Genomic DNA, 24,090 nt, shown 5'->3' with positions numbered 1-24,090 from the left:
GGGGGAACTTTGGTGCTGAAGGGGTGGGGGTACATGCTTTCTAAGTAGTTGACTATTTTAGGACACTCTGGCAAAGTCTTTTATTTCTTCTTCTGTGATCTTTCTGGGGTGGATTTACCACTGAATTAAAGGAGCTTGAGCTTCAGGCCCCCTGACTTACACAACCCCTTTCCAAGGTCCATGAGGGAACCCTGGCACTGAGTTCATGTGGTCGTATATTGTTTTCTGCTTTTTAAAAGTGTCTTAAAGGCAGCACCCGTAACTCAGTGGGTAGGGCGCCAGCCACAGGCATCAAGGCTGGAGGGTTCAAACCCAGCCCGGGCCAGCTAAAACAACAATAATAACTGCAACAGAAAAAAAAAATAGCCGAGCGTTGTGGTGGGCACCTGTAGTCCCAGCTACTTGGGAGGCTGAGGCAAAATAATCACTTAAGCCCAAGAGTTGGAGGTTGCTGTGAGCTGTGACGCTACAGCACTCTACTGAGGGTGACATAGTGAGACTCTGTCTCAAAATGAATAAATAAATAAATAAATGTATCTTAAGGAAACCCACAAACAGATTGGTTTTTACCTTTTCAGCTTCCCTTCCTTCTAACTTCCTTTTTTTTTTCGGCCAGGGCTGGGTTCTAACCCACCACCTCTGGCTTATGGGGCTGGTGCCCTACTCCTTTGAGCCACAGGCGCTGCCCCAACTTCCTTTTATATTAGGAGCCCTGGAGTAGCCCCGGATGTTTTTGGAATCTGAATGGGGCCAAGAGAGCTGAATTTCGTGATAAATTAAACTCTTTACTGTTGGCTCTCCAGGTGCTGAAATGGCTTCTAGAAAGCCATGCTCTGTGCCATTTCAATGCTGTGATACAGGAGCCTATCCAAGTGTCCTTTGGTACCTGGCACTAGAAGTATGTGGCTAGTGAAGGAGACAGCCGGTTTGAAATGTGCTGAGCCAGAAGCTAATCTAGGGGAAGATAATCCAGTCATCATGCTTCTAAAATTGTAAGCAGGATTCTTTGCTTTTTCTTTTTAATAAACTCCTATTTTAGAATAATTTTAGATTCATGAAAAAGTTGCAAAAATAATGCTGAAAATTCCTTTGTACCTTCACAATTTTAACATCTTTCATTACCATAAGACATTGACAAGGCTAAGAAGCCAATGTTGTTACATTACTATTTATTAAACTCCAGACTTTATTGGAGTTTTACTAATGCCCTTTCTCTGTTCCAGAATCCAATCCAAGATAACACTTGGCATTTACTTATCATGTGTCCTTAGTCTCCTCTGATCTGTAATAGTTTTTCAGTCTTCTTGTTTTTTGTGACCTTGATATGACGAAGACAGTTTTAAAGAGTCTGGTCAGGTATTGTGTAAAATGTCCCTCGATTTGTGTTTGATGTTTTTTTTCTAGATTAGAGTCTGGTTGCAGGATTTACGGAAAATACCACATGGGGAAATGCCCTTCTCATCACATCATATGGGGGCAGGTGTACGTGATATCAGCATAGTTTGTTTATTACTGGTGATGTTAACTGAAAGGTGTAAATGATGGTGCGTTAGGCACCCCCCCACACACACACACAAACACACTAACCTTGATCACCTGACCCTAGTAATATTTGCTAGTTCTTCCACTGTAAAGTTGCCTTTTCTTCCTTTCTATGTTCTCTTCTCTGAAAACAAGTCACTGAATCCTGCCTACACTCAAGAGGAGTAGGGGACTAAGCTTCAACTCCTAGAGGGGACTATTTGTATACATTACTTTGAATTCTTCTGTAAGGAAGATTTGTCTCTTCTACCCATTGTCCCATTGACTTTTTTTTTTTTTTTTGAGACACAGTCTTACTCTGTCACCCTGGTAGAGTGTCCTGGTGTCATAGCTCACAGCAACCTCAAACTCTTAGACTCAAGCAATCCTCTGGCCTCGGCCTCCCAAGTAGGTAAAACTATAGGCATGAGCCACCACAACCAGCCCTCTGATCATTATTTCCTTTTTTTTTTTTTTTTTTTGTGGTTTTTGGCCAGGGCTGGGTATGAACCGGCCACCTCTGGCATATGGGACCGGCGCCCTACTCCTTGAGCCACAGGGGCCGCCCCTGATCATTATTTTCTTGCTCAAATTGTTCCAGCTTTGACCATTGAGAGTTTTTTAAGTTTGACTTTGTGTCATGTTTGTTTTTATGTTATCTCCCTTTTTTTTGTAGAATTACAAGATATTCCAGGTTTCTATTGTATTTTTCTTACCCCAATCCTAAAATCAGCCATTTCTTCAAGAAGGCCTGGAATGGTATTTAGAAACCAGAGTGTCATTGAATTTAGCGTATCTTAGCAGACAGAGCTAAGAAATGTATTACCACCTTGTTTTTTTAATTCTTTGCTTGCATCTCTGTGACAAGCAGCCTCCAAGCTGCCCCCAGGGATCCCCTCCCCTTGAGGATGGACTGGACCTAGTGACTTGCTTCTAATGAATAGATCGCAAGAGTGAGAGGGTGTCATTTTTGAGATTAGATTACAAAAGGATTGTGACTTTTGTCTTGTTTGCCCTCTCTTGGTCTCTTCTTCACTTGCTGTAAGGGAAGCCAGTATCATATTGTAAGCTACCCCAAGGAGAGGCCCGCCTGGCTAGAAATCAAGGGAAGCTTCTGGCTAACAGCAAGGAACTGAGGGCCCTCCATGCATCAGCCTATTAGAAACTGAATCCTGCTAACAGCCATGGGAGTTGACCCTGGAAAAATACCCTCACTCAAGCCTTGAGACAATGGTAGCCCTTGATGACACCTTGATCGTGGCCTTGAGAGAGACCTGAGCCAGAAGCACTCAATTCATCCACACATAAATCCTTGACATGCAAACTAGGAGATAATAAACAATTATTGTGTTAAGCTGGTCAATTTTGTTTTAGTTACTCAGGAAGCAGTAGATAGCTACAATTTCTATTTCTTTTCACAAGATTAGTGGTTCTTAAATTTCACATTGGAGCTGTTTAAAAACACATGCTTGGGCCCCTTCCTAGAATCTCAAGTAATTGTTCTGGGTAGCTAAGTTTGGAAACAAATGTAGAAGGTTGCAGGGTAATCATTTTGAATATATAAGAAGAAAATAGACTTTTCTTTTTAGTGTATTTGATCCTGGAGTTCTTGACCCAAATTAATGGCTCAGCTTTCCTGGCAGAATCTAGATTAACTGAAACTTCATCTGCTATTTGGATGTTTTATTTAAAAGAAAAGAAAGAATTAGAGCTTTCTGACCACATGGCCTTGAAAAACTCCCTTTTTTGTGCCTCTAAATTCCTTCCTTAAAAAGAAATTAAAGCACTATAATGCCATTATTTAGGCAAGTATTAATAGATGTATCCATTTTTAGGTATGTTAGGCAATAAAAGGTGACCGACGGTGATCAGGAGCTTCCTTTCTTGTAGAGATTTAACAAAAAAATCAAATTCTTATTTATTTGTATTGGTAGACTGTAAACTGTTTAGAAAGAATGTGGGCTTGAAGTCAGCAAGACCTATGTTCAAAGTGTCACTCTGGGCTTGGTGCCTGTAGCTCAAACGGCTAAGGTGCCAGCCACATAACACCAGCACTGGCAGGTTTGAATATAGCCTGGGCCTGCCAAACAGCAATGACAACTAAAACCAAAAAATAACTGGGCGTTGTGGCAGGCATCTGTAGTCCCAGCTACTTGGGAGGCTGAGGCGAGAGAATCACTTAAGCCCAGGAGTTGGAGGTTGCTGTGAGCTGTGATGCCAGAGCACTCTACCCAGGGCCACACCTTGAGGCTCTGTCTCAAAAAAAAAAAAAAAAAGAAAAGAAAAGATGACCGGCTGCGTGGCCTTGGGCAAGCCAGTCTCCCTGGGTCTTAATTTCCTGACCTACACAGTGGCACGGCCAAGTAGAAGCCTTGAGGTCTGATTATGTAACATTTATTGAATTCTAGGAGCAATACTGGGCTTATCACTAGGGCCCAATAAAAATAATAGCCATGAAGGATATACAATTGGCTCATTTGGCTGTGACCCAGTGGTTAGTAAAGTAGGGAACTGACAAATGTCCATGTCAGCCTGTTTGTCTTAGGTTAATGACAGCCCCATTTAGTGAGACACGTTTAATAATCTACAACTCTTTCATAGGATCTTTCTTGGAAATTGAGACCTTTTTCCTCAGTCCTGCTATTTCTTTCAGTGTGAATTGCCTCTTTGTAGAAAACGTAACACACTGAAATGAAATGGGCCTCAAAAATCCAGAAAAATCTTCTGGATGTTAAAAGACCACTGGGTAGGGCAAAGATTCCTCTTGTGAGGGGTACTCCTAGATGTGTGTGGGAGAGGTTGGGCTACAAGATAGATAGTTAAGGCTAATTGGTGGGCCAAGTTCATCTCACCTGAGGTGAAAGTCACAGGAGCAGGTAGTGCCCATTGACTTCAAAGGTCCTTTAATTGCTCTTAAAGGCTATTGGGGGAAAAAAATAACACTTTAACCTGTGCTAATTATGTAAATCTCATAGCAAATGAAAGTTTTTACCATGGTGCCTAATGACAAATCATTGAGCTATTTTAATTGAATCATACACCTTGGAGTATATTTGGTTGTTCTGAGTCTTGAAACTATTTTATTCTCAGATCAGTGTATAATGTGACAAAAAAGATCTGTATCCAAATAGGTGAAAAGGTCACTGCCTTCCAGAGATTACAAAATTCTTTTAACCAGCTCTTGGGATTGACTCTGACGTACACAGCTTTTTTTTTTATGTTTTGTTTATAATTGTAATTATGCAATGCAAAATGTCAAACATGCATAAAAGTTAAAAGTACAAGGAATTGGCTGGGCCCGGTGGCTCACACCTGTAATCCCTGCACTTTGGAGGCCAAGGCAGAAGGATTGCTTTAGCCCAGCTGTTTGAGACTGCAGTAAAGACTCCATCCTGGGTAACAGAGTGAGGCCTTGTCTCAAAACAATAACAACAACAATAACAACTACAGAACCCCCAGAATACAAGGAATCATGTATCTACCAGTCAGTTTTAACAATCAGCAGCTCACAGCTACTACTTTTTGATTTTATTTTTTTAAGAGTCTATACATCTAGCTCGGTGCCTGTAGCTCAGCCGCTAGGGCGCCAGCCACATACACTGAGGCTGGCGGATTTGAATCCAGCCCGGGCCTGTCAAACAACAACAACAACTACAACCAAAAACTGGCCGGGCGTTGTGGCGGGCACCTGTAGTCCCAGCTACTGGGGAGGCTGAGTCAAGAGAATCACTTAAGCCCAAGAGTTTAAGGTTCCTGTGAGCTATGACGCTACAGCACTCTACCCAGAGCAACAGCTTGAGACTCTGTCTCAAAAAAATAAATAAATAAATAAGAGTCTACGCATCTATACTGGCATGCATCTTTGATTCTTTTGAAACCAATCTCAGTATGCCATTTCATCCATAAATAATTCAGTGGATATCACTAAAAGATAAGGAGTCCTTTTCTTTTTTTTTTTTTTGAGACAGAGTCTCACTATGTCCCCCTCGGTAGAGTGCGGTGGTGTCACAGCTCACAATGACCTCAAACTCTTGGGCTTAAGTGATTCCCTAGCCTCAGCCTTTCAATACAGGCACCCGCCCACAGCGCCCAGCTATTTTTGTTGTTGTCACAGTTGTTTAGCTGGCCCAGGCCGGGTTTGAATCTGCCACCTTCGGTGTATGTGGTTGGCACTGTAACCACTGTGCTACGGGTGCCGAGCCTAAGGAGTCCTTTTCTAAAAAAAGAATAATTACAATATCATTACAGACCTAAAACATTTATAATTATTTCTTTTTTTTTGAGACAGAGCTTCAAGCTATTGCCCTGGGTAGAGTGCTGTGGCATCACAGCTCACAGCAACCTCCAACTCCAGGGCTTAAGTGATTCTCTTGCTTCAGCTTCCCAAGTAGTTGGGATTATAGGTGCCCGCCACAACGCCAGGCTATTTTTTGGTTGCAGTTGTCATTGTTGTTCGGCATGATGGGACTGGATTTGAACCCGCCAGCTCTGGTGTATGTGGCTGGCGCCTTAGCCGCTTAAGCTACAGGTGCCAAGCCTAATTATTTCTTAATATCAAATTCGTTCTCTTGGGCGGCGCCTGTGGCTCTGTCGGTAGGGTGCCGGCTCCATATACCGAGCGTGGCGGGTTCAAGCCCGGCCCCGGCCAAACTGCAACGAAAAAATAGCCGGTCGTTGTGGCAGGCACCTGTAGTCCTAGCTACTTGGGAGGCTGAGGCAAGAGAATCGCTTAAGCCCAGGAGTTGGAGGTTGCTGTGAGCTGTGTGAGGCCCCGGCACTCTACTGAGGGCCATAAAGTGAGACTCTGTCTCTACCAAAAAAAAAAAAAAAAAAAAAAAAAATTCATTCTCAAATTTGCCAGGAGGTCTTTAAAAATATATATATATAGTCAGGTGGTGCCTATGACTCAAAGGAGTAGGGCACCAGCCCCATATGCCGGAAGTGGCAGATTCAAACCCAGCCCTGGCCAAAAACAGCAAACAGGGTGGCGCCTGTAGCTCAAAGGATAGGGCGCCAGTCCCATATGCTGGAGGTGGTGGGTTCAAACCCAGGCTCGGCCAAAACCCACAAAAACAGCAAACAACGACAACAACAACAAAATGGGGATATTGAATCTAATCTAAAAAGGGCTACACATTACATTCGGATATGTCTCTTTATTTTAGTCTACAGATTCCCTACGTTCCCCAACACTTTTTGGTTTTATTGAACAAACTGAGATTTGTAGCCTGTAGAAATTTCGCACATTAAGGGTTTTGCTGATTGCATTCCTATGGTGACATTTAACAAATTCCTTTATTTTCTGTAAACTGGTGGTTAGATATAAAGGCTCAATCTGATTCAGGTTCAGTCTTTTGCATGAATACCTCACACGTGGTGCGCACGTCTGTCAGAAAGCATGCGCTGCTCACGTGTTTCTCTGTGTCACATTAATAGCGATTTGTAGTCATTATCTAAGTTCAAGATCTCATTAAGGATTTGTAAAATGGTGATATTCTATAATTCCTTTTCATTTATTAGCTAATTAGCACATTTTGTAAAGAAAAGCAGGTTGAATGCTTATTCCTTAATATTTACCAATTTTCAGAATAATTATCCCACATCCACTCTCCCACTATTCTGTTCCCTTTAAGTACAGTTCATTTAAGAAAGGCGAGTTTAATGCAACATTTGTTTTTTGTTGTTGTTGTGTTGTTTTCTAACTTCTGGAAGTCTAGAATAATGAATGATGTGAGTCTCTCCTTTTCTTTACCACTTTTGAGAACAACAGGTTAGTCCCTTTAAATTTTCTAAAAGTAGCCAGTGATATTTCTTTTTTCTTTTATTTCTCTATCTTTCCTCTTTTTTCCGTGTCAGTAAGCACTCATAATTTTACTGTAATAAATACCTTTTATCAGATCTTTTCTGGAGAACAGATTTATATACAGAGAGAAGTGGGACTGAATTTACATTTATGGAGTGTATCTTAGTCATAGGCTAAGTGTTCTTTCATATGGTATTTTGTTTAATCCTCAGAGTGGCCTTTGAAGGAAAGTGCCACAATCTTTGTTTCTTATAGCAAAGGAGGCTGAGGTCCTCAGTAGCCCCATGAGTAATTCAAAGTCAAACTCTGATATGTCTGACTACAGGCACCATGTACCTTTTGAAAATGATGTCCTACAGATGATGAGTTTATTTCCTCCTTTTTTTTTTTTGAGACAGAGTCTGACTCCATCACCCTGGCTAGACTGTCATGGTGTCATAGCTCACAGCAATCTCAAACCCTTGGGCTCAAGCAATCCTCTCCCCTCAGCCTCCTGAGTAGCTGGGACTACAGGCACCCACCACAATGCCCAGCTATTTTTAGAGATGGGGGTCTCACTCTTTCGCTCTTGCTCAGGCTGGTCTCAAACACGTGAGCTCAGGCAGTCCACCCACTTCAGCCTCCCAAGAGTGCTAAGATTACAGGAATAAGCCACCATGCCTAACCTCTTTTCTTTCTTTCTTTTTTTTTTTAAGGCAAGTGCGAAACGAAGTTTGTAGAGGAAGAGAAAGACATGTTTACAGAGGAAGATACATTCATCATAAACAACGAAAAGTTCCCTTGTCACAACAAAAAAAGCCCAACCTTTCTTTTTCTTTTTTTTTTTTTTTTTGAGACAAGAGTCTCTTTATATCACCCTCGGTAGAGTGCCGTGGCGTCACAGCGCACAGCAGCCTCAAACTCCTGGGCTTACAGAATTCTCTTGCCTCAACCTCCCAAGTAGGTGGGACTACAGGTGCCCTCCATAACATCTCCCTAAGTCTAACCTTTTTTTGACCTCTGGATTTCTAGTTTTGTTGAACGTTCCCCCTCGCTTTTAAGTTGTATATGTAGCCTCTAAGATTTGCGTTTTGTTTTGTTTTTTTTTTTAAGAGACAGAGTCTCACTTTATTGCCCTTGGTAGAGTGCTGTGGTGTCACAGCTCACAGCAATCTCCAACTCCTGGGTTTAGGCGATTCTCTTGCCTCAGCCTCCTGAGTAGCTGGGACTACAGGCGCCTGCCACAATGCCTGGTAATTTTTTTGTTGGGTACGAGTTCTAATTCACCATCCTCGGTATATGGGGCTGGCCCCCTATCCACTGAGCCACAGGCGCTGCCCTATAAGATTTGAGTTTTTAATACATCTAGAATTTACATTTTGGGTAAATGATGTAATATATGAATCCAATTTTATTTTCAACCATAGTTAACCAGAGTTTCCATTTATTTCTCATCCTTTACAAAATTCTTTTTGACATTTTAAAATTTACATATTGGTTTTATAGTACATATATAGAATCTATGAACACATACACATGTATCAGAGCTATGTGCTCAAAAAGTGTTTTTAAGCTGAAAGGGTTGCTTGATAAAAAAGTTTTGGAAACTATGGTTCCTTGAGCTCCTTACACCTTTAGCTTCTTAAGGGCAGGGACTGTGATTTTCTGTATCTTTGAATCCATAGCTAAGACTGTTGCTGACACATCGTATGTGTTTGAAAAATAGGTGTTAAGTAATTGAATGAAATGCCAGTATTTTGTGTTGTAAGCACCACAGCTGCTGAGAAACTTGACCTTCCAGCTGTGTCCTGTGGCAAGATATCCTAGACCAAGAACAAGCAATGACTCACAATAGCGGTAGTTCAACTTGATTGGTATCAAGCTCAGACATTTTTAATATAGGAATATCAATCATTAAAATCTTAAAGACCTTCCTGTGTCTTATAATCCACAGGTGCTTCAGTAATTGGTAATTTTTTGGTGACTACACCTCCAGCTTCTTAATGCCAGTCTTCTATTCTGTAATGGCAATTTGCAGGAAGAATCAGTCCTCTTAATACTTCTATGGCAAAAGCATGATGACATTTATTTTTTATTTTATTTAGTTATTTCTTTTACTTATTTGAGACAGGGTTTTACTCTGTCACTCATGCTGGACGAGAGTGGTGTAATTATAGTTCACTGCAGCCTCAACCTCCTGGGCTGAAATAATCCTGCTGCTTCAGCCTCCTGAGTAACTGGAACTAACAGAGGTGAGCCACCATGACTGCCACTTTTATAATTTTTGTGGTGATCCTGTCTAGCTATGTTGCTCAGGCTGTTCTCAAACTCCTGGGCTTAAGCCTTCCTTCCATCTTGGCCTCCCAAAATGCTGGGTTTACAGGTGTGAATCACTGCACCTGGCTTACATTTAAATTTAGACTGTGAACTTCCAAAAGACAAAGACATTCTGGAACATAAAGTGTGGACAGTATCCAAAACCTCTGCCATCAATTACTAGTTGGGAAAATCCCAAATATCTTTTCCCTTCTTAGTGTACAAATTAACTTTAGCAAAGGATAGCAACTTTACTCTGGGTTTTTGAGTTGTTTTTAACAATACTCTACGGAATTTCATTTACTCAATCAGATAGGTTATGTTTAACGTAACTATATCTTTTGGACTTTTTTTTTTGAACTTATACTTACTTTTTTACAGATTCCTATATTTACTATTTCCTTTTTTTTTTTTCAGTTACAGCAGTTCATAGGTCTAGTTGATTGTTAAAATGAGTTTGGTGCTTCTATCACTGGACATTGTTCATCATCTCTATTTTTCTTTTTATTTTAGACTCAGGGTTAACCTAGCACCGCCTCCCTCTTGTGGCTTTAGGAAACAGAAACCATGCCAGACTTGTTTCTACTGTACATCAAATGGTATGAAAGTAACCAGTAATTGTTTTCTACTTAGCTTACTTTGCTCCTGTTTTCTTCTTCAGTGTTTTAGGAGGAAGAGGATAATTGGGAGCAAGGGAACACAAATTGAAGAAGTAACCATTTGGTACTTTAATTCACTGACAAAGTATAGGAGATACTTTACATAGAACACAACTCTAGTTTATTCATCATCCATGCTCTTTTTCTCTTAGAAGCCTCTCACCTTCCTTCTTACTTTAATATATGAGCTATGTGGCAGGATCAATCTGTACAAGAGCGAATCCAGAATCTGTTCAGTGACGTTATTTAGTGCAATGGATAAATCATTCTCAAAAATTAGCATGAGGGTTAACATTACACTTATATTTAGAGAGACACTTTAAAAATTAAAATTTATACCTAAACAAAACAGAAAGTTGACTGCCATAGATAAAACAAGTATTTAAATCCTGGGCGGTGCCTGTGGCTCAGTCGGTAAGGCGCTGGCCCCATATACCGAGGGTGGCGGGTTCAAACCCGGCCCTGGCGGAACTGCAAACCAAAAAATAGCCTGGCGTTGTGGCGGGCGCCTGTAGTCCCAGCTACTCGGGAGGCTGAGGCAAGAGAATCGCTTAAGCCCAGGAGTTGGAGGTTGCTGTGAGCTGTGTGATGCCATGGCACTCTACCTAGGGCCATAAAGTGAGACTCTGTCTCTACAAAAAAAAAAAAAAAAATATATATATATATATATAAATCCTTATTTTGATAAGCTAAATAGAAGACAGTATTAAAAAAAAAATGAAGGACGAACTTGAGAAATGATCAGAATGCTCTTATAAGAAAAAAAAGAAAGGTGGTGGCGCCTGTGGCTCAGTGAGTAGGGCGCCGGCCCCATACACCGAGGGTGGCAGGTTCGAACCCCCCAGCCAAACTGCAACAAAAATATAGCTGGGCGTTGTGGTGGGCACTTGCAGTCCCAGCTACTAGGGAGGCTGAAGCAAGAGAATCGCCTAAGCCCAAGAGCTGGAGGTTGCTGTGAGCTGTGATGCCACCGAGGGCGACAATGTGAGACTCTCTAAAAAATAAAAAAAGGAAAAAAGGAAAGGAAATTCATTCCACAAGACACTGCTTCCTTTTTTATGAGAAGCAAAAAACGGTCGCACTCTGTTTCCCTGGGTAGAATGCCCTGGTGTCAGCTTGGGTCGCAGCAACCTCAAACTCTTGGGTTTAAGCCATCCTCTTGCCTAAGCCTCCCGAGTAGCGGGGACTAAAGGCGCCCGCTACGACTCCCGGATAGATTTTTCTGTTTTCAGTAGAGACGGGATTGTCTTTGCTCACGTCGGCTTCGAACTCCTGAGGTCCAGCGATCCACTCACCTCGGCCTCGCATAATACTAGGATTACATGTGTGAGCCACCACTCCCGGCCAAGACACTGCTTCTCCAACAAAGCTTGTACTTTGCAGCCTTCCCGCTGCTACTGAGACTGTAGACACCAAGAAGAAATGACCGAAAGCCAAGGAACGCCCAGTACAGTGTGCTAACGTTCATAGTAAAACTCGAAACAATTTCAAAAGATTATGAATTAAGAATCACAAAAGCTAATGAAATATTACGAAATTGTTTTATTGGAACTGAAAGAGTAGCTAAAGGAGATTCGTTCAGTTTGAACTTCTGAACGCACGAGCGTAGAGAAGTCTTTCCAGCCGGCGTTGGGAACTGTCGCGGAAACGCCACGATTCCCTAGTTAGGGTCCCTGGCCAGTGCTGGGTGGACGGGGAGTCGCGAGGTCCAATCTAGTGTTCCTGGTTCTTTATTGGATTCCTCCACTGAATGCTTAGTGTCTATTTGCCTAGACCACCAATGAATGCGTCGCTCTAAAAAAACCTTCACTGATTGGATGTTTTGTCCCCGCGTTGGGCTTATCAGCCAATGGGACAGCAGAACTGACGGAGGCGACAGGGTCACTGGGAGAGAATCTGCAGAGCCTTTCTTGGCCAGGGCTTGCTTTCTTCGGCTCCTGAGTTGGTTGGGTTATTTGCGGTCGCCAAGGTCGGAGCTGCGAACGGAGGGGCTCGCTGCGCGCTGTCTGGGTGCTGCTGCCTCACTCGTAGGTGTAGCCCGATGGTACGGCAAGCCGTGGACTATTAAGACTCTGGAGCGGTATGTAGCTGTGCAGTCGGGAAGGCCGCGGGAAGCGGCCCCTGCCCCGAGGCAGAGAATCCGTCTGGGTCGGGGCGTCCTGCCTGCCTTCTTGGCAGATTCCAACAGTGCGTCCCAGGAAGGCGCCATAGAACCCTGTGTTCCCAAATGTCCCATGACATGAAAGTGTTAGCTTTGCTCATTTCCTCTCCATCCCGCCTCACACCCTACTTTACTAGCACTAGCATTATTAGTGGGTATCATCTCCTTTTTTCATTTCTCCAGGTTATTTTTTGGTGACTTTCTATTCGTTTTGTGTCCCTGCACGTGGAGGACATAGTTGTGTTTGGTTTAATTCAAGAGAGACCAGTGCTCACATCTCTGTATTTAAAAAGCTGTTCTTGGGGTTATTCATGCTGTCAGCAACTCCTTTGGTGATACTTAGTGTACTGAAGTGTTAGGACAGTAAGGAAGATGCCTCCATCTGGCGGAACAGGAGTCCCTATAGGATCAACCATTGTTCTAGTTTGGTGTTTGCCAGGATTGTTCCGTGAGGAAACAGGTTAAGAGCAGTTAACCCAACTTCTTAAAGATACATTTAACTTTTGGAGTAAGGGTAAAGCCAGATTTGATCTTAATCCTCATTTTATTAAAGGTCTCTCTCTCTCTCTCTCCTTTTTTTTTTTTTTTTTGTAGTAGAGATAGAGTCTCACTTTATCACTCTCAGTGGAGTGCTCTGGTGTCACAGCTCACAGCAACCTCTAGCTCTTGGGCTTAGGCGATTCTCTTGCCTCAGCCTCCCGAGTAGCTGGGACTACAGGCACCCGCCTCAACACCTGGCTATTTTTTTGTTGCAGTTTGGCCAGGGCCAGGCTTGAACCCACCACCCTCGGCATATAGGTGCCGCCCTTAAAGGTCTCTTAACTGAATAAGGATTTAGGCTTTATGTATACCCTCTGCGGCTCTTAGTATCTGAGAGTTAATTCCTTTAGTTGTATGATGAATTTTGGCTGAAAAAAAAAAGAAAAAGACTTTCAGGCCTTTGCCCCATGTACCATGTTACTCCTTCTCAAAGTAGACTTCCTGACAAGCAGCACAGGCCTCACCTGGAAGCTTGTTGGAAGTGTAGACTCTCAGGCCTCACCTCACCAACTGATTCAGAATTTGCTTTTTAGCAAGATTTCTTAAATGATCAGTGCACTCATTAAAGGTTGAGGAGCACTCTTTGTCTTATAATGATTTGTCCAAATGGAACGAAGGAAAAGAGAAAGTAAAAATCAGCAGAACATCCACTTGTGTTCTACTAAGACTGGAACATAGACAGTGAAAAAGTTTTTTCATTTCATTATTTGCTAGCGAGGCCATGGTTTTTTTTTTCATTTTTTTTTAAAGTTTTTTTTTTTTTTTTTTTTTATTGTTGGGGATTCATTGAGGGTACAATAAGCGAGGCCATGGTTTTTAAAAAACTAAATGTGTTTGTGTTGGCAATTTTAGTTTAGCAATTCCCCCTCCCAATTGTTTTTTTTTTTTGTTTGTTTGTTTTTTTGAGAGTCTCACTCTGTCACCCCAGCTGGAGTGCAGTCCTGTTGGCATAGCTCAGAGCAACCTCCAGCCTGCTGAGTGGTTGGAATTACAGGTACCCCAGGGACAATTTTCTATTTTTTGTAGAGATGGGGTCTTGGTCTTGCTCTTGCTCAGGCTGGTCTTCGTACTCCTGTGCTCAAAGCAATCCTCCTGTCTCTGCTTCCCGGAGTACTAGGATTACACAAGAGAGCCACTGCACCTGACCAGGCAACTAAAAATCTTAAAACAGGCCTGAATATTTCAACAGTAATTCAAAAATCTTGTATGACATCTGGTCAGACATGAAAGAAATGTTAAAAGCTGCTGACAGTTAAAAATTTGAGGAACTTTTCTTTACCCATACACAATCAGTTCACACGCTAATTTCTCACTAAAAATTTCTCCCACAGTTTTGTTCCATTGACCAAGAGCTTCCAGTAAGTTTGTTTGGAAGGAAAGGGTAGATTTGCTACTGCTAAGAGTTTTTCCAGTTCCTTAATTTGGTTATAAAACCAGGACCTAGTCCTAAATTCACATACTCTCCTGTTGAATAAAGTCTCTTGTAAAGTTTTTTTTTGGAGACAGAGCCTCAAGCTGTCGCCCGGGTAGAGTGCCATGGCATCACAGCTCACAGCAACCTCCAATTCCTGGGCTCAAGCGATTCTCCTGCCTCTGCCTCCCAAGTAGCTGGGACTACAGGCATCCACCACAGTGCAGCCATCATTGTTGTTTGGCAGGCCGGGGCTGGATTCAAACCCGCCAGCTCAGGTTTATGTGGCTGGCACCTTAGCCGCTTGAGCCACAGGTGCTGAGCCTCTTGTAAAGTTTTAATGCATAGGATTTTTTTAATATGGCCATAGCCATGTAAAAGACATGCATTTATAGCACCATGAAGTTTTAGTGATTCTGTTGTGTAGTACAAATCATCTGATGTGCTTATTAAAATAAGTCTCGGATCCTACCTCCAAAGATTCCTACTTAGAATTGGGTACAGCCTAGGAATTTGTTTTTTAACAGTAATCCCAGTATATTCTGTTCACATCCATGCTTCTTGGCATTAGTGTTTTAGATAAAAACACAACTAAAGAAGAATTTGTTTTCTCCTGAACTTAATGCAATGCTTGTTGTAAAAGATATAAGAGAGAATTTTTTTTTACTTGCATTATTATGGTTCATTGGCCGCTGTAAAATTGGTTAGATTAGTTTATGTGGGTTATTTAAAAATTATTTTAAGGTGTGCTAAATTGGGAATATAGACAGTAGGATAGAATGAATTATTATTTTAAATAATAATTTTAAAAATTATTATTATTTTTTTCTATCCTTTGAAGGTAAACATTTGAGTATTTGTGTGAAATTGATAGAATTAACACAGAAACACAAAATGACTTAGGGTTAAAGTTGTAACTTCTTGTCTGTTTCCATTTTCTTAACTGTTCCATAGCTGTCTCTTACAAAATATGCTTTGTGCCAAAAATATTGACCATTAACAGAATTCAGGCAGTGTGGTAGTTAGAAATGGATGTCAGAGTAACTTGTTATGAAGAATAACAAAAGAAAAGCAAAATGAATCTTAACAAGGGGGGGTTGGTTCTCCCCTGACATGTTTTATATAAAATCTTTCTAATATGTCAGGCAAATCATAGTTTCCATTTGCCGTTCTTATTTTCATTTAAATACCACATGAAATGCCATGCTTAACCACAGCTTCTTCCTCTTATGGCTTGTATAAGATTGGCATCCCTGGATTCAACCAACCACAGATTGAAGATACTGTATTCCCAGGATACGAAGTCCAAGGATACAGAGGGCTGACTGTATTAGTTAAGATCTTTGATGCTGTCTGGTAGTCCTGACCCATTCCTAGGCAGTTCTCAATTTGAACCCACTCCACATCAGTACTCTTTAAAGACTAGAAGTTTTCACTGTTTTGATTCTTGTTTATTTCAAAGGAATAGGAAGGCTATAAAATTTTTCAGGATTGTTCTACTGAGTAATTAGTTATCTAATGACTCCTTTTTTTTTTTTTTTAAACCCTTCCCCCCCTCTTTTTACTTACAAGTATAGAATGTCATAATGTCAACAAATGACTCTTTAGATTAGAATGGAACTCTCCAGTTACAAGGATAGTATTGTATATAAAAGGTCTTAACTCAAGAGTATTTTGTTCTTTTTTCCCCCGATTTGATTTTTTAAAAAATTTTATTGTAAATAGACAATTTATGTATATCTATGGGGTACAAAGTGATGTTATGACCTGTGAATATAATATAGAATAAATCAAAGTAATTAACCTGTCACCTGAAATATTTATTTTTTGTGGTAAGAACATTTAAAATTTACTCTCAGCAGTTTTGTTAACTATTCACCATGCTGTACAGTAGATGTCAAAAAATCCCTTATTTCTCCTGTCATTTTGTGTCCTGTAACCATCATCTTTCCGTTTTATTTACTGCCCTCCATACCACTGCGTCCTCTGTAACTCCCATTGTGCTCTCTGCTTCTATGAGGTACATTGTTTTAGATTGCACATTTAAGAGACAGCATGCATTATTTATCTTTCTGTGGCTAGTTTATTTCACTTAGCATAAAGTTCTTCATTTCACCCATGTTGATTTTGAAGATTGAATAGTAATTCCCTTGTGTGTATAGGCCATATTTTTTTACCCATTGATCTGTTAATGTACACTTAGGTTGTTTCTGTGACTTGGCTGTTGTGAGTAGTGCTGCAGTGAACATGGAGATGCAGACATCTCTTTGACAAACTGATTTCAACACTTTTGGGAAAATACTCAGAAGTGGGAGTGCTAGATTGAATATTTGGTTCTTTAACTGTGACTTGACTCATGGACCTTTTTAGCCAGTAATTGGTTCTGGAGGTTCCATTTTGGATAGGATTTGTATTGGTGACAGCTTATAAAGCTTAGGGGTAAGCTGGTTTTGGTATCAAGGTGCTAGGGGCGGCGCCTGTGGCTCAAGGAGTAGGGCCCCAGCCCCATATCCTGGAGGTGGTAGGATCAAACCTGGCCCCGGCCAAAAAAAAAAGAAAACACAAAACTACAAGAGGCTAATAAGAGGCACCTACGGGAAACGTACCCACAGGTCCCTTAGTTATACTTCGTCTATTGTTTTTTCTTTTGTCCTCAACTAAAAAAAATTACACTATAGTGTTTTCATTTTGAAAAAAGTATCTGGGCCAGGCCCAATGGCTCACGCCGGTAATCCTAGCAGTATGGGAGGCTGAAGCGGGTGAATTGCTTGAGCTCACAAGTTGGAGATCAGCCTGAGCAAAAGAGAGACCCCATCTCTACTAAAAATAGAAACACTGAGGCCAGACGATCGCTTGAACCCAGGAGTTCAAGGTTGCTGTGAGCTGTGGTGCCAAGGCACTCTACCCAGGGCGACAGCTTGAGACTCTGTCTCAAAAAAAAAAAAAAAGTGTCTGCCAAGTACTATCCCACTTTTCTCTTGATGTTTTTATTTTGCATTTGTTTGCAGATTGTAAACATTGTATCTGGAATATGATTTTCTTTTTGCCATGTGGTATGAGTTAACAGTGTTTTTAAAACTGCTAAGAAGTTGTCCAATACCATTTATGAATGATCTTACTATTTTTCATTGATTTTTTTTTTTTTTTTTTTTTTTTTTATTGTTGGGGATTCGTTGAGGGTACAATAAGCCAGGTTACACTGATTGCAATTGTTAGGTAAAGTCCCTCTTGCAATCTTTTTCATTGATTTTTGACACCCTAGAACTTATAACTACCATTTATTGAGCATTTACTATGTGCTAGGCATTTCCTCCTGCGCAGTAAGCTATTTGGTAACTGCTATAATTAACCCCATTTTACAGATAATGAGACTAAAACAAAGAGTTTAAGGGATTTTCCTAAAATCACAGAGTTATCCAGTAGTGGAGCCTGGGTCTGATTCGTTTCAGCCTTCTTTCATATTTAATGCATAAATAACTTTCTTGTGAGAAGTATCTTTTTTTTTTTTTTTGAGATAGTTTCATGCTGTTGCCCTGGGTAGAGTGCTGTGAGCCACGAGGCCAACCTTCAGCATGTGATTCTCTTGCCTCAGTCTCCCGAGTAGCTGGGACTACAGGCACCCACCACAATGCGCAGCTATTCCCCCGCCCTGCCTTGCTCAGTTTGGTGGGGTCCGCGTCCGGGTTTGAACCCGCTACCCTCTGTATGTGGGGCTGTTGTCCTACTCACTGAGCCACAGGCGCTGCCTGCAAGGAGTATCTTTATCTTTCCTCTTTCCTCCAATCTGTACTACTGCCTTTATCTTTGTATATTTTGATACATGGTAAGCCAGTTCTGTTTTATTACCTTTTTTCTTCAAAATTAATAGTGTTTCTGGACTTACAGAATAACTGTCTCTGTTACCTGCACAATTGACGTTGTTATTGAAATTAACATTAAACTCATTAATTTGTGGAAAGTATTTATACCTTTTTATTCTTCCTAAGAAGATTATACTGTGTAATTTGGTTAATTGAAGTTACTATTTTTAGCTTGCTGCATATCTGAAGATTAATCCTTGACATTTTGTTTCTTTGGCTTTTGTATGTCTAGCGATATTTTAAAATACCCTGTTTACTTTTAAAAGATGTGTTAACTTTAAAAGGATTGTGTGGAAAGTGGAAGGACTGACCAGTTTAGGAAATAGTAAATAAGATTTTCACCCAGTTCTATGCTAACTAGCTTTTGTGACATGGAGCCAATCATAAAGCTTTTCTGTGATTGTTTTCTTCCCTGGCAAATGAATTACTTCAAATTCTATTTCATTCTTCCTATTCTTGCTTTTCCTCTAGGTAGTAGAATGTGGCACATTTAGAGGGACCTCAGCCCAGAATCACTTTGACCTCTCACACTCTGTGGCCCTGGGGGCAAGCAGAGTGCCCTTCTTGGTTTGCAGCCTTCTTTCATGCCCTCCTTTTTCCAAGGGCGTTTTATCTTTTGTAGACCCAGTGTGCCGAGTTTTTGTTCATAGATGAAAGAAAAAAAGCAGTCACTTTTCCTTGAGACACTTGTTTTAGGCCTAGAAATGTTGTAGAGGAAAAAAAGCACTGGCAGTGTTAACAGATTGAGAAGTATAGTGAAGGTTACGAGCTTGAACTATTAAGATCTTGTATATTGTGACTTTCGTGTTAAGATGTATATTGCTAAGCAGGAATTTATTGGAATATTGAGGTGACATATGTTCATTAAACACTGTGCACACATTAATTTCTTATGTTCATTTTATTTTTCTCAAACTGTAGAGTTGCCAATTTTTAAGTTTTTGTGTGATTTAGAGTCATCTGTTTCTTAAGGGTGTTGTAATGCTTGCTGTTTAACAAATGCCGTAGTATACCTCAACAGCCTAGAACTCATTTTTTAAACCTTGTCTATAGAATTTAAGAAGATTTTATTCATGTGCATGGTATAGAAGATGAATTCTTCCTCCTCCACCATGAATGAAGAACCTGATGCTCTATCGGTAGTTAACCAGCTACGAGATCTAGCAGCGGATCCCTTAAACAGAAGAGCCATCGTCCAGGATCAGGGGTGTCTGCCTGGCCTGATTTTATTTATGGACCATCCCAACCCCCCTGTTGTTCACTCTGCTTTGCTTGTAAGTTGCCTTTAGAAATTTGTTTCTGTGTTTTATTTTTGTAATTAAGACAAATTTGAGAAGTGGTAGCTGACATGGTAAAAAATGGAGACTGTAGAGCCGTTTATAGTCTGTATTTGTGTGTGTGTGTGTAGTCCTTTCATACAAATGGAAGTTTTCTGCACCCCTTTTGTTCTCTAACACAAATGGTAGCATACTACATGCATGGAATACAACTTTCTTTTTTCACATAACATGAAGTCTTGGATTATGTCATGTCAGTACAGCTAGCATTTGTGTTTTGTTTTATAACAGGCTTTTTTTTTTTTTTTTTTTTTGAGACAGAGTCTTGTTTGTTGCCCTTGGTAGAATACCATGGTGTCATAGCTCACAGCAACCTCAAACTCTTGGGCTTAAGTGATTCTCTTGCCTCAGCCTCCCAAGTAGCTGGGACTACAGGCTTGAGCCACCACACTCTGCTATAACAGTTTTGTTTTTTGAGATAGAGCCTCAGGCTGTCGCCCTGAGTAGAGTGCTGTGGCATCGCAGCTCACAGCAGCCTCTAACTCCTGTGCTCAGGCGATTCTCCTGCCTCTGCCTCCCAAGTAGCTGGGACTACAGGCACCCACCACAACGCCTGGCTATTTTTTGGTTGCAGTCATCATTGTTGTTTGGTGGGTCAGGCTGGATTTGAACCTGCCAGCTCAGGTGTATGTGGCTGGCGCCTTAGCCGCTTGAGTCACAGGCGCCGAGCCAACAGTTTTATGAGATGTAAATCACATAGTGGCATACAGTTCACCCATTTAAAGTATACAATTCAGTGAGTTTTAGTATAGTCACAATTGTGTCACCATCACAGAACTAGTTTTAGGACATTTTTATCACCTCAAAAAGAAACTCTAAACTTTTCACCTGTTGCTACCCAACCCCTAACTCCTATCCCTAAGTAACCACTAATCTCCTTTTTGTCTGTCTTTGCCTATTCTGACAAAAAATGCCTATATAGGGCGGCGCCCGTGGCTCAGTGGGTAGGATGCCAGCCTCATATATTGAGGTTGCGGGTTTGAACCCAGCTCTGGCCAAACTGCAATAAAAAAATAGCCAGGTGTTGTGGTGGGCTCCTGTAGTCCCAGCTACTTGGGAGGGTGAGGCAAGAAAATCACCTAAGCCCAAGAGCGAGGTTGCTGTGAGCTGTGACACCATGGCACTCTACTGAGGGCGACAAAGTGAGACTCTTGTCTCTCTAAAAAAGAAAAGTTAAAAAAATGCCTGTAAATTTTGCTTGTAAATAGAATCATACAACAGGTGGCCTTTTGTGACTAGCCTTTTCATGTAGTACAGGGTTTATCCTTATCGTAGCATTTACTGGTACTTCATTGGTTGATGGACATGATGCTTGTTTTAATATAAGATGAAGTTCAACCCAAGAAAGCTGATTAAAAGAAAAAGAGAAAAGCATATGAGATCATGGCTAAAAATGCAAAAGGAGCTATCATGTAATGGGAAACATGAGGGCTAGAGTAAAATGTGTCAAAAAAACAGCACAGGGCAATCAGATAAATCCAGAATGTGATAATTTCTACAAAGAATGGAAGTTGGGTAGAGGAGAGGGATGGCAGATTAAAAGACACTTAAGGGACTTAGCAACCGAGTGTAATAAGTGGACCTAATTTGAACAAGTCAATAGTAAACATGTTTTTTTAGATAGCCAGAAATGAATATGATTCGGTAGTAGATTATTAATAAATCATTATTGCTTTTGCAGGGAATTACAATAGTTGCATTAAGTTAATTGAAAAAATAACTTCTAGGTAAAGCAGTATTTAATGCAATACTTTGGACAATTTTGTTGTTATTGCATTACCTTGAATGCCGGGAGATGTGGTGTGTTTTGCTTATTCATTGTAAAAATAAGTAAGCACGAACAAGTCATCAAACACAGAAGTGGCCCTGCTGTGTCCCTGAATCTGTAATAAGCAAGTGTAATAATAAAGTTTTGTTATGAATACAGCTTACAAGAAAAAACTTTGATAGGAATAATGCTATACATTGCTGTTTTTTCACTACTGGTAAGCCTTATGATTCATAGAATTTTATTATATGCAGTAGTTTGCATAGAAATCTTTTTTGGTTGTAGTTGTCATTGTTGTTTGGCAGGCCTGGGCTGGATTAGAACCCGCCAGCTCCAGTGTATGTGGCTGGCATCCTAGCCGCTTGAGCTACAGGCGCCAAGCCTGCATAGAAATCTTATGATTGACTCAAGTAACTTGTTTCTTTCTGTCTTTTCTTTTTTATTATTCTCTTTGACAATTATTGTCATATAAATTTTCTTTCTTTCTTTCTTTTTTTTTTTTTTTTGCAGTTTTTGGCCGGGGCTGGGTTTGAACCTGCCACCTCCAGCATATGGGACCAGCACCCTACTCTGTTGAGCCATGGGCGCTGCCCCAGTAACTTGTTTCTAAGTAGAACTTGCGAATCTGAGTCAATATTCAATGTTCTTCATTTGGCTATATAGAAGGTTTCTTAATGCCTTTTATTCATCTTTGAGAGCACTGTTTTTAAGAGGAAGTTAAGAAATGTATTAGAGTGAAATAGTTAAGTTATACATTCAGAGAATTATACAGGCTAATACTGGATGTGATCTTTAGGATGTAATTTCTTTCATGAATCTGATAGTTAATCTCATAGGTCTGTGTGATTTTTTTTTTTTTTTCCTTTTTAAAATTTTCTATAGATTTAGAAGGTAATGAATTTCATTACACGTATACATCGTATAGTGGTGAAGTTTGGGCTTTAGTGTACTCTTCAGCCAAGTAGTGTACGTTGTACCACACACGTAATTTTTCATCCTTCACCCACTCTCACCCTCCCTCCTTTTGAGTCTCTAATGTCCTTTATACCACTTGTAGGATATTTTAATTCTGTAAAACTCTCTTATTTTACAGTCTGTAATAGTGTGTCTGCCTGCCTTTAAACCCATTGCAGTAACTTTGCTGAAACATTAATACTTTAGTAAAACTTATCTTAAACAACAACAAAACGAATAAATGTATATATGTGTGTATACACATATATATGTATTTTTTTTTTTTTGAGACAGGGTCTCTCTGTCACCAAAATTAGAGGGCAGTGACATGATTATAGTCACTGCAACCTTTAACTCCTGGGATTAAGTGATCCTTCCACCTCATTTTCCTGAGTAGCTAGGACTACAAGTGCATACCACCATGCCCAGCTAATTTCTTAAAACTTGTTCTGTAGAGGTATGTCTTACTATGTTTATTAGGATGGTCTTGAACTCCTTGTCTCAAGAGATCTTCCCGTCTCAGCTTTCCATAGTGCTAGGATTACAGGCGTGAGACACTGTTGTTGCCTGGCCCACAAATAATTTTTTAGAGATGCTTTATGTTTAGAAATGAAATGCTATATTCTTTGAAATTTGCTATAAAATAACTTCAGTGTAGTTATGAGTACGGGAGATGAGTCAAGATTGCCAAGTGATTGATAATTGTTGAAGTTAAGTGATTGGTATACAAGGTCACCACACATTTTCTCTGTTTTTGTGTGTTCTAAAGTTTTCATAACAAAAAATGTTTAAAAGAAAATTAATAGAAATTTTACTTATTGTCCTTAATTCATGGTAGCTTCCCCATGCAGTCTAATGTCACAAGTTTGTACAAAAAATTTATGTGCTTTTTCTTTTGGATATCAAAGTTATTGAATTTGCTATTTTACCTTCACAGAATGAACTTAAGCAGGCAAAAGAGAGGTTGATCTGAGAGAGAACAGTAGTTACAGTGGGGAAAATGGCATGGCCCCCAGTTAGGGACTTGTGGGGGTAAAGGAAGTTTTATCTTTCTTTCTTTCCTTTTTTTTTTTTTTTTTAAATAGGCTAGACTTGAACATGTCCAAATTCAGAAGGCAGGGGCCACTAGTGTGGGAAAAGAATGTTGTAGTTACAGAAAATAGGAAACTTTGCTAATTGAGAAGAATGGTTAAATTGTCCAAGCAATGTTAAGGGGTTGATTAGGTTGGTAACACTGAATTGATTATAATACTTGCATCTTGGTTATGAAACCCCTTTTTCTTTACTTCTGGCTTCTGATAGGCCCTGAGAGCCAAATAATTAGATTTGGCCAGGTAAGTTTGACAGAACAACTATGCAAGGGAATTGAGGATCTTGGTAAGAGTGGTTGAAACGATAGCATGTAGGTGGTGGGCTGAATAGAAAGGGAAGTAAAGTCATGGAGGGATAGAGCTAACGAGAGAGAAGGTTCAGTGGACGAAACTTCCCAATGTGCTCGAAGAGCAGATGAGGTGTGCTTTTTTTTTTTTAATTAAATCATAGCTGTGTACATTAATGCAATCATGGGGCACCATACACTGGTTTTGTAGACCGTTTGACACATTTTTATCACCCTGGTTAACATAGCCTTCCTGGCATTTTCTTAGTTTTTGTGTTAAGACATTTACATTCCACATTTACTAAGTTTCACATATACCCTTGTAAGATGCACCATGGTGGAAGTGTGTTGTTTTTATGATTCCTTTTTATTGTCCCTATTGGCTTATTATTATTATACGTTT

General features: G+C 40.4%; 1 protein-coding gene across 1 annotated transcript in view; it reads left to right on the top strand.

The window, feature by feature from the left end:
* Positions 1-12,143: 12,143 nt before the first annotated feature.
* Positions 12,144-24,090, top strand: part of ARMC1 (armadillo repeat containing 1) — a 35,342-nt gene continuing 23,395 nt past the window's right edge. The window contains exons 1-2 of the mRNA XM_053559311.1: positions 12,144-12,358; positions 19,304-19,524. Of these exons, the coding sequence (XP_053415286.1) occupies positions 19,342-19,524 (183 nt within the window). The 5' untranslated portion in view covers positions 12,144-12,358; positions 19,304-19,341. The remainder of the gene's footprint in view (positions 12,359-19,303; positions 19,525-24,090) is intronic.

This window comes from Nycticebus coucang, chromosome 13 (assembly GCF_027406575.1).
Source record: "Nycticebus coucang isolate mNycCou1 chromosome 13, mNycCou1.pri, whole genome shotgun sequence".
Classification (NCBI taxonomy): domain Eukaryota; kingdom Metazoa; phylum Chordata; class Mammalia; order Primates; family Lorisidae; genus Nycticebus; species Nycticebus coucang.
This window is presented reverse-complemented; position numbering and strand designations above follow the sequence as displayed.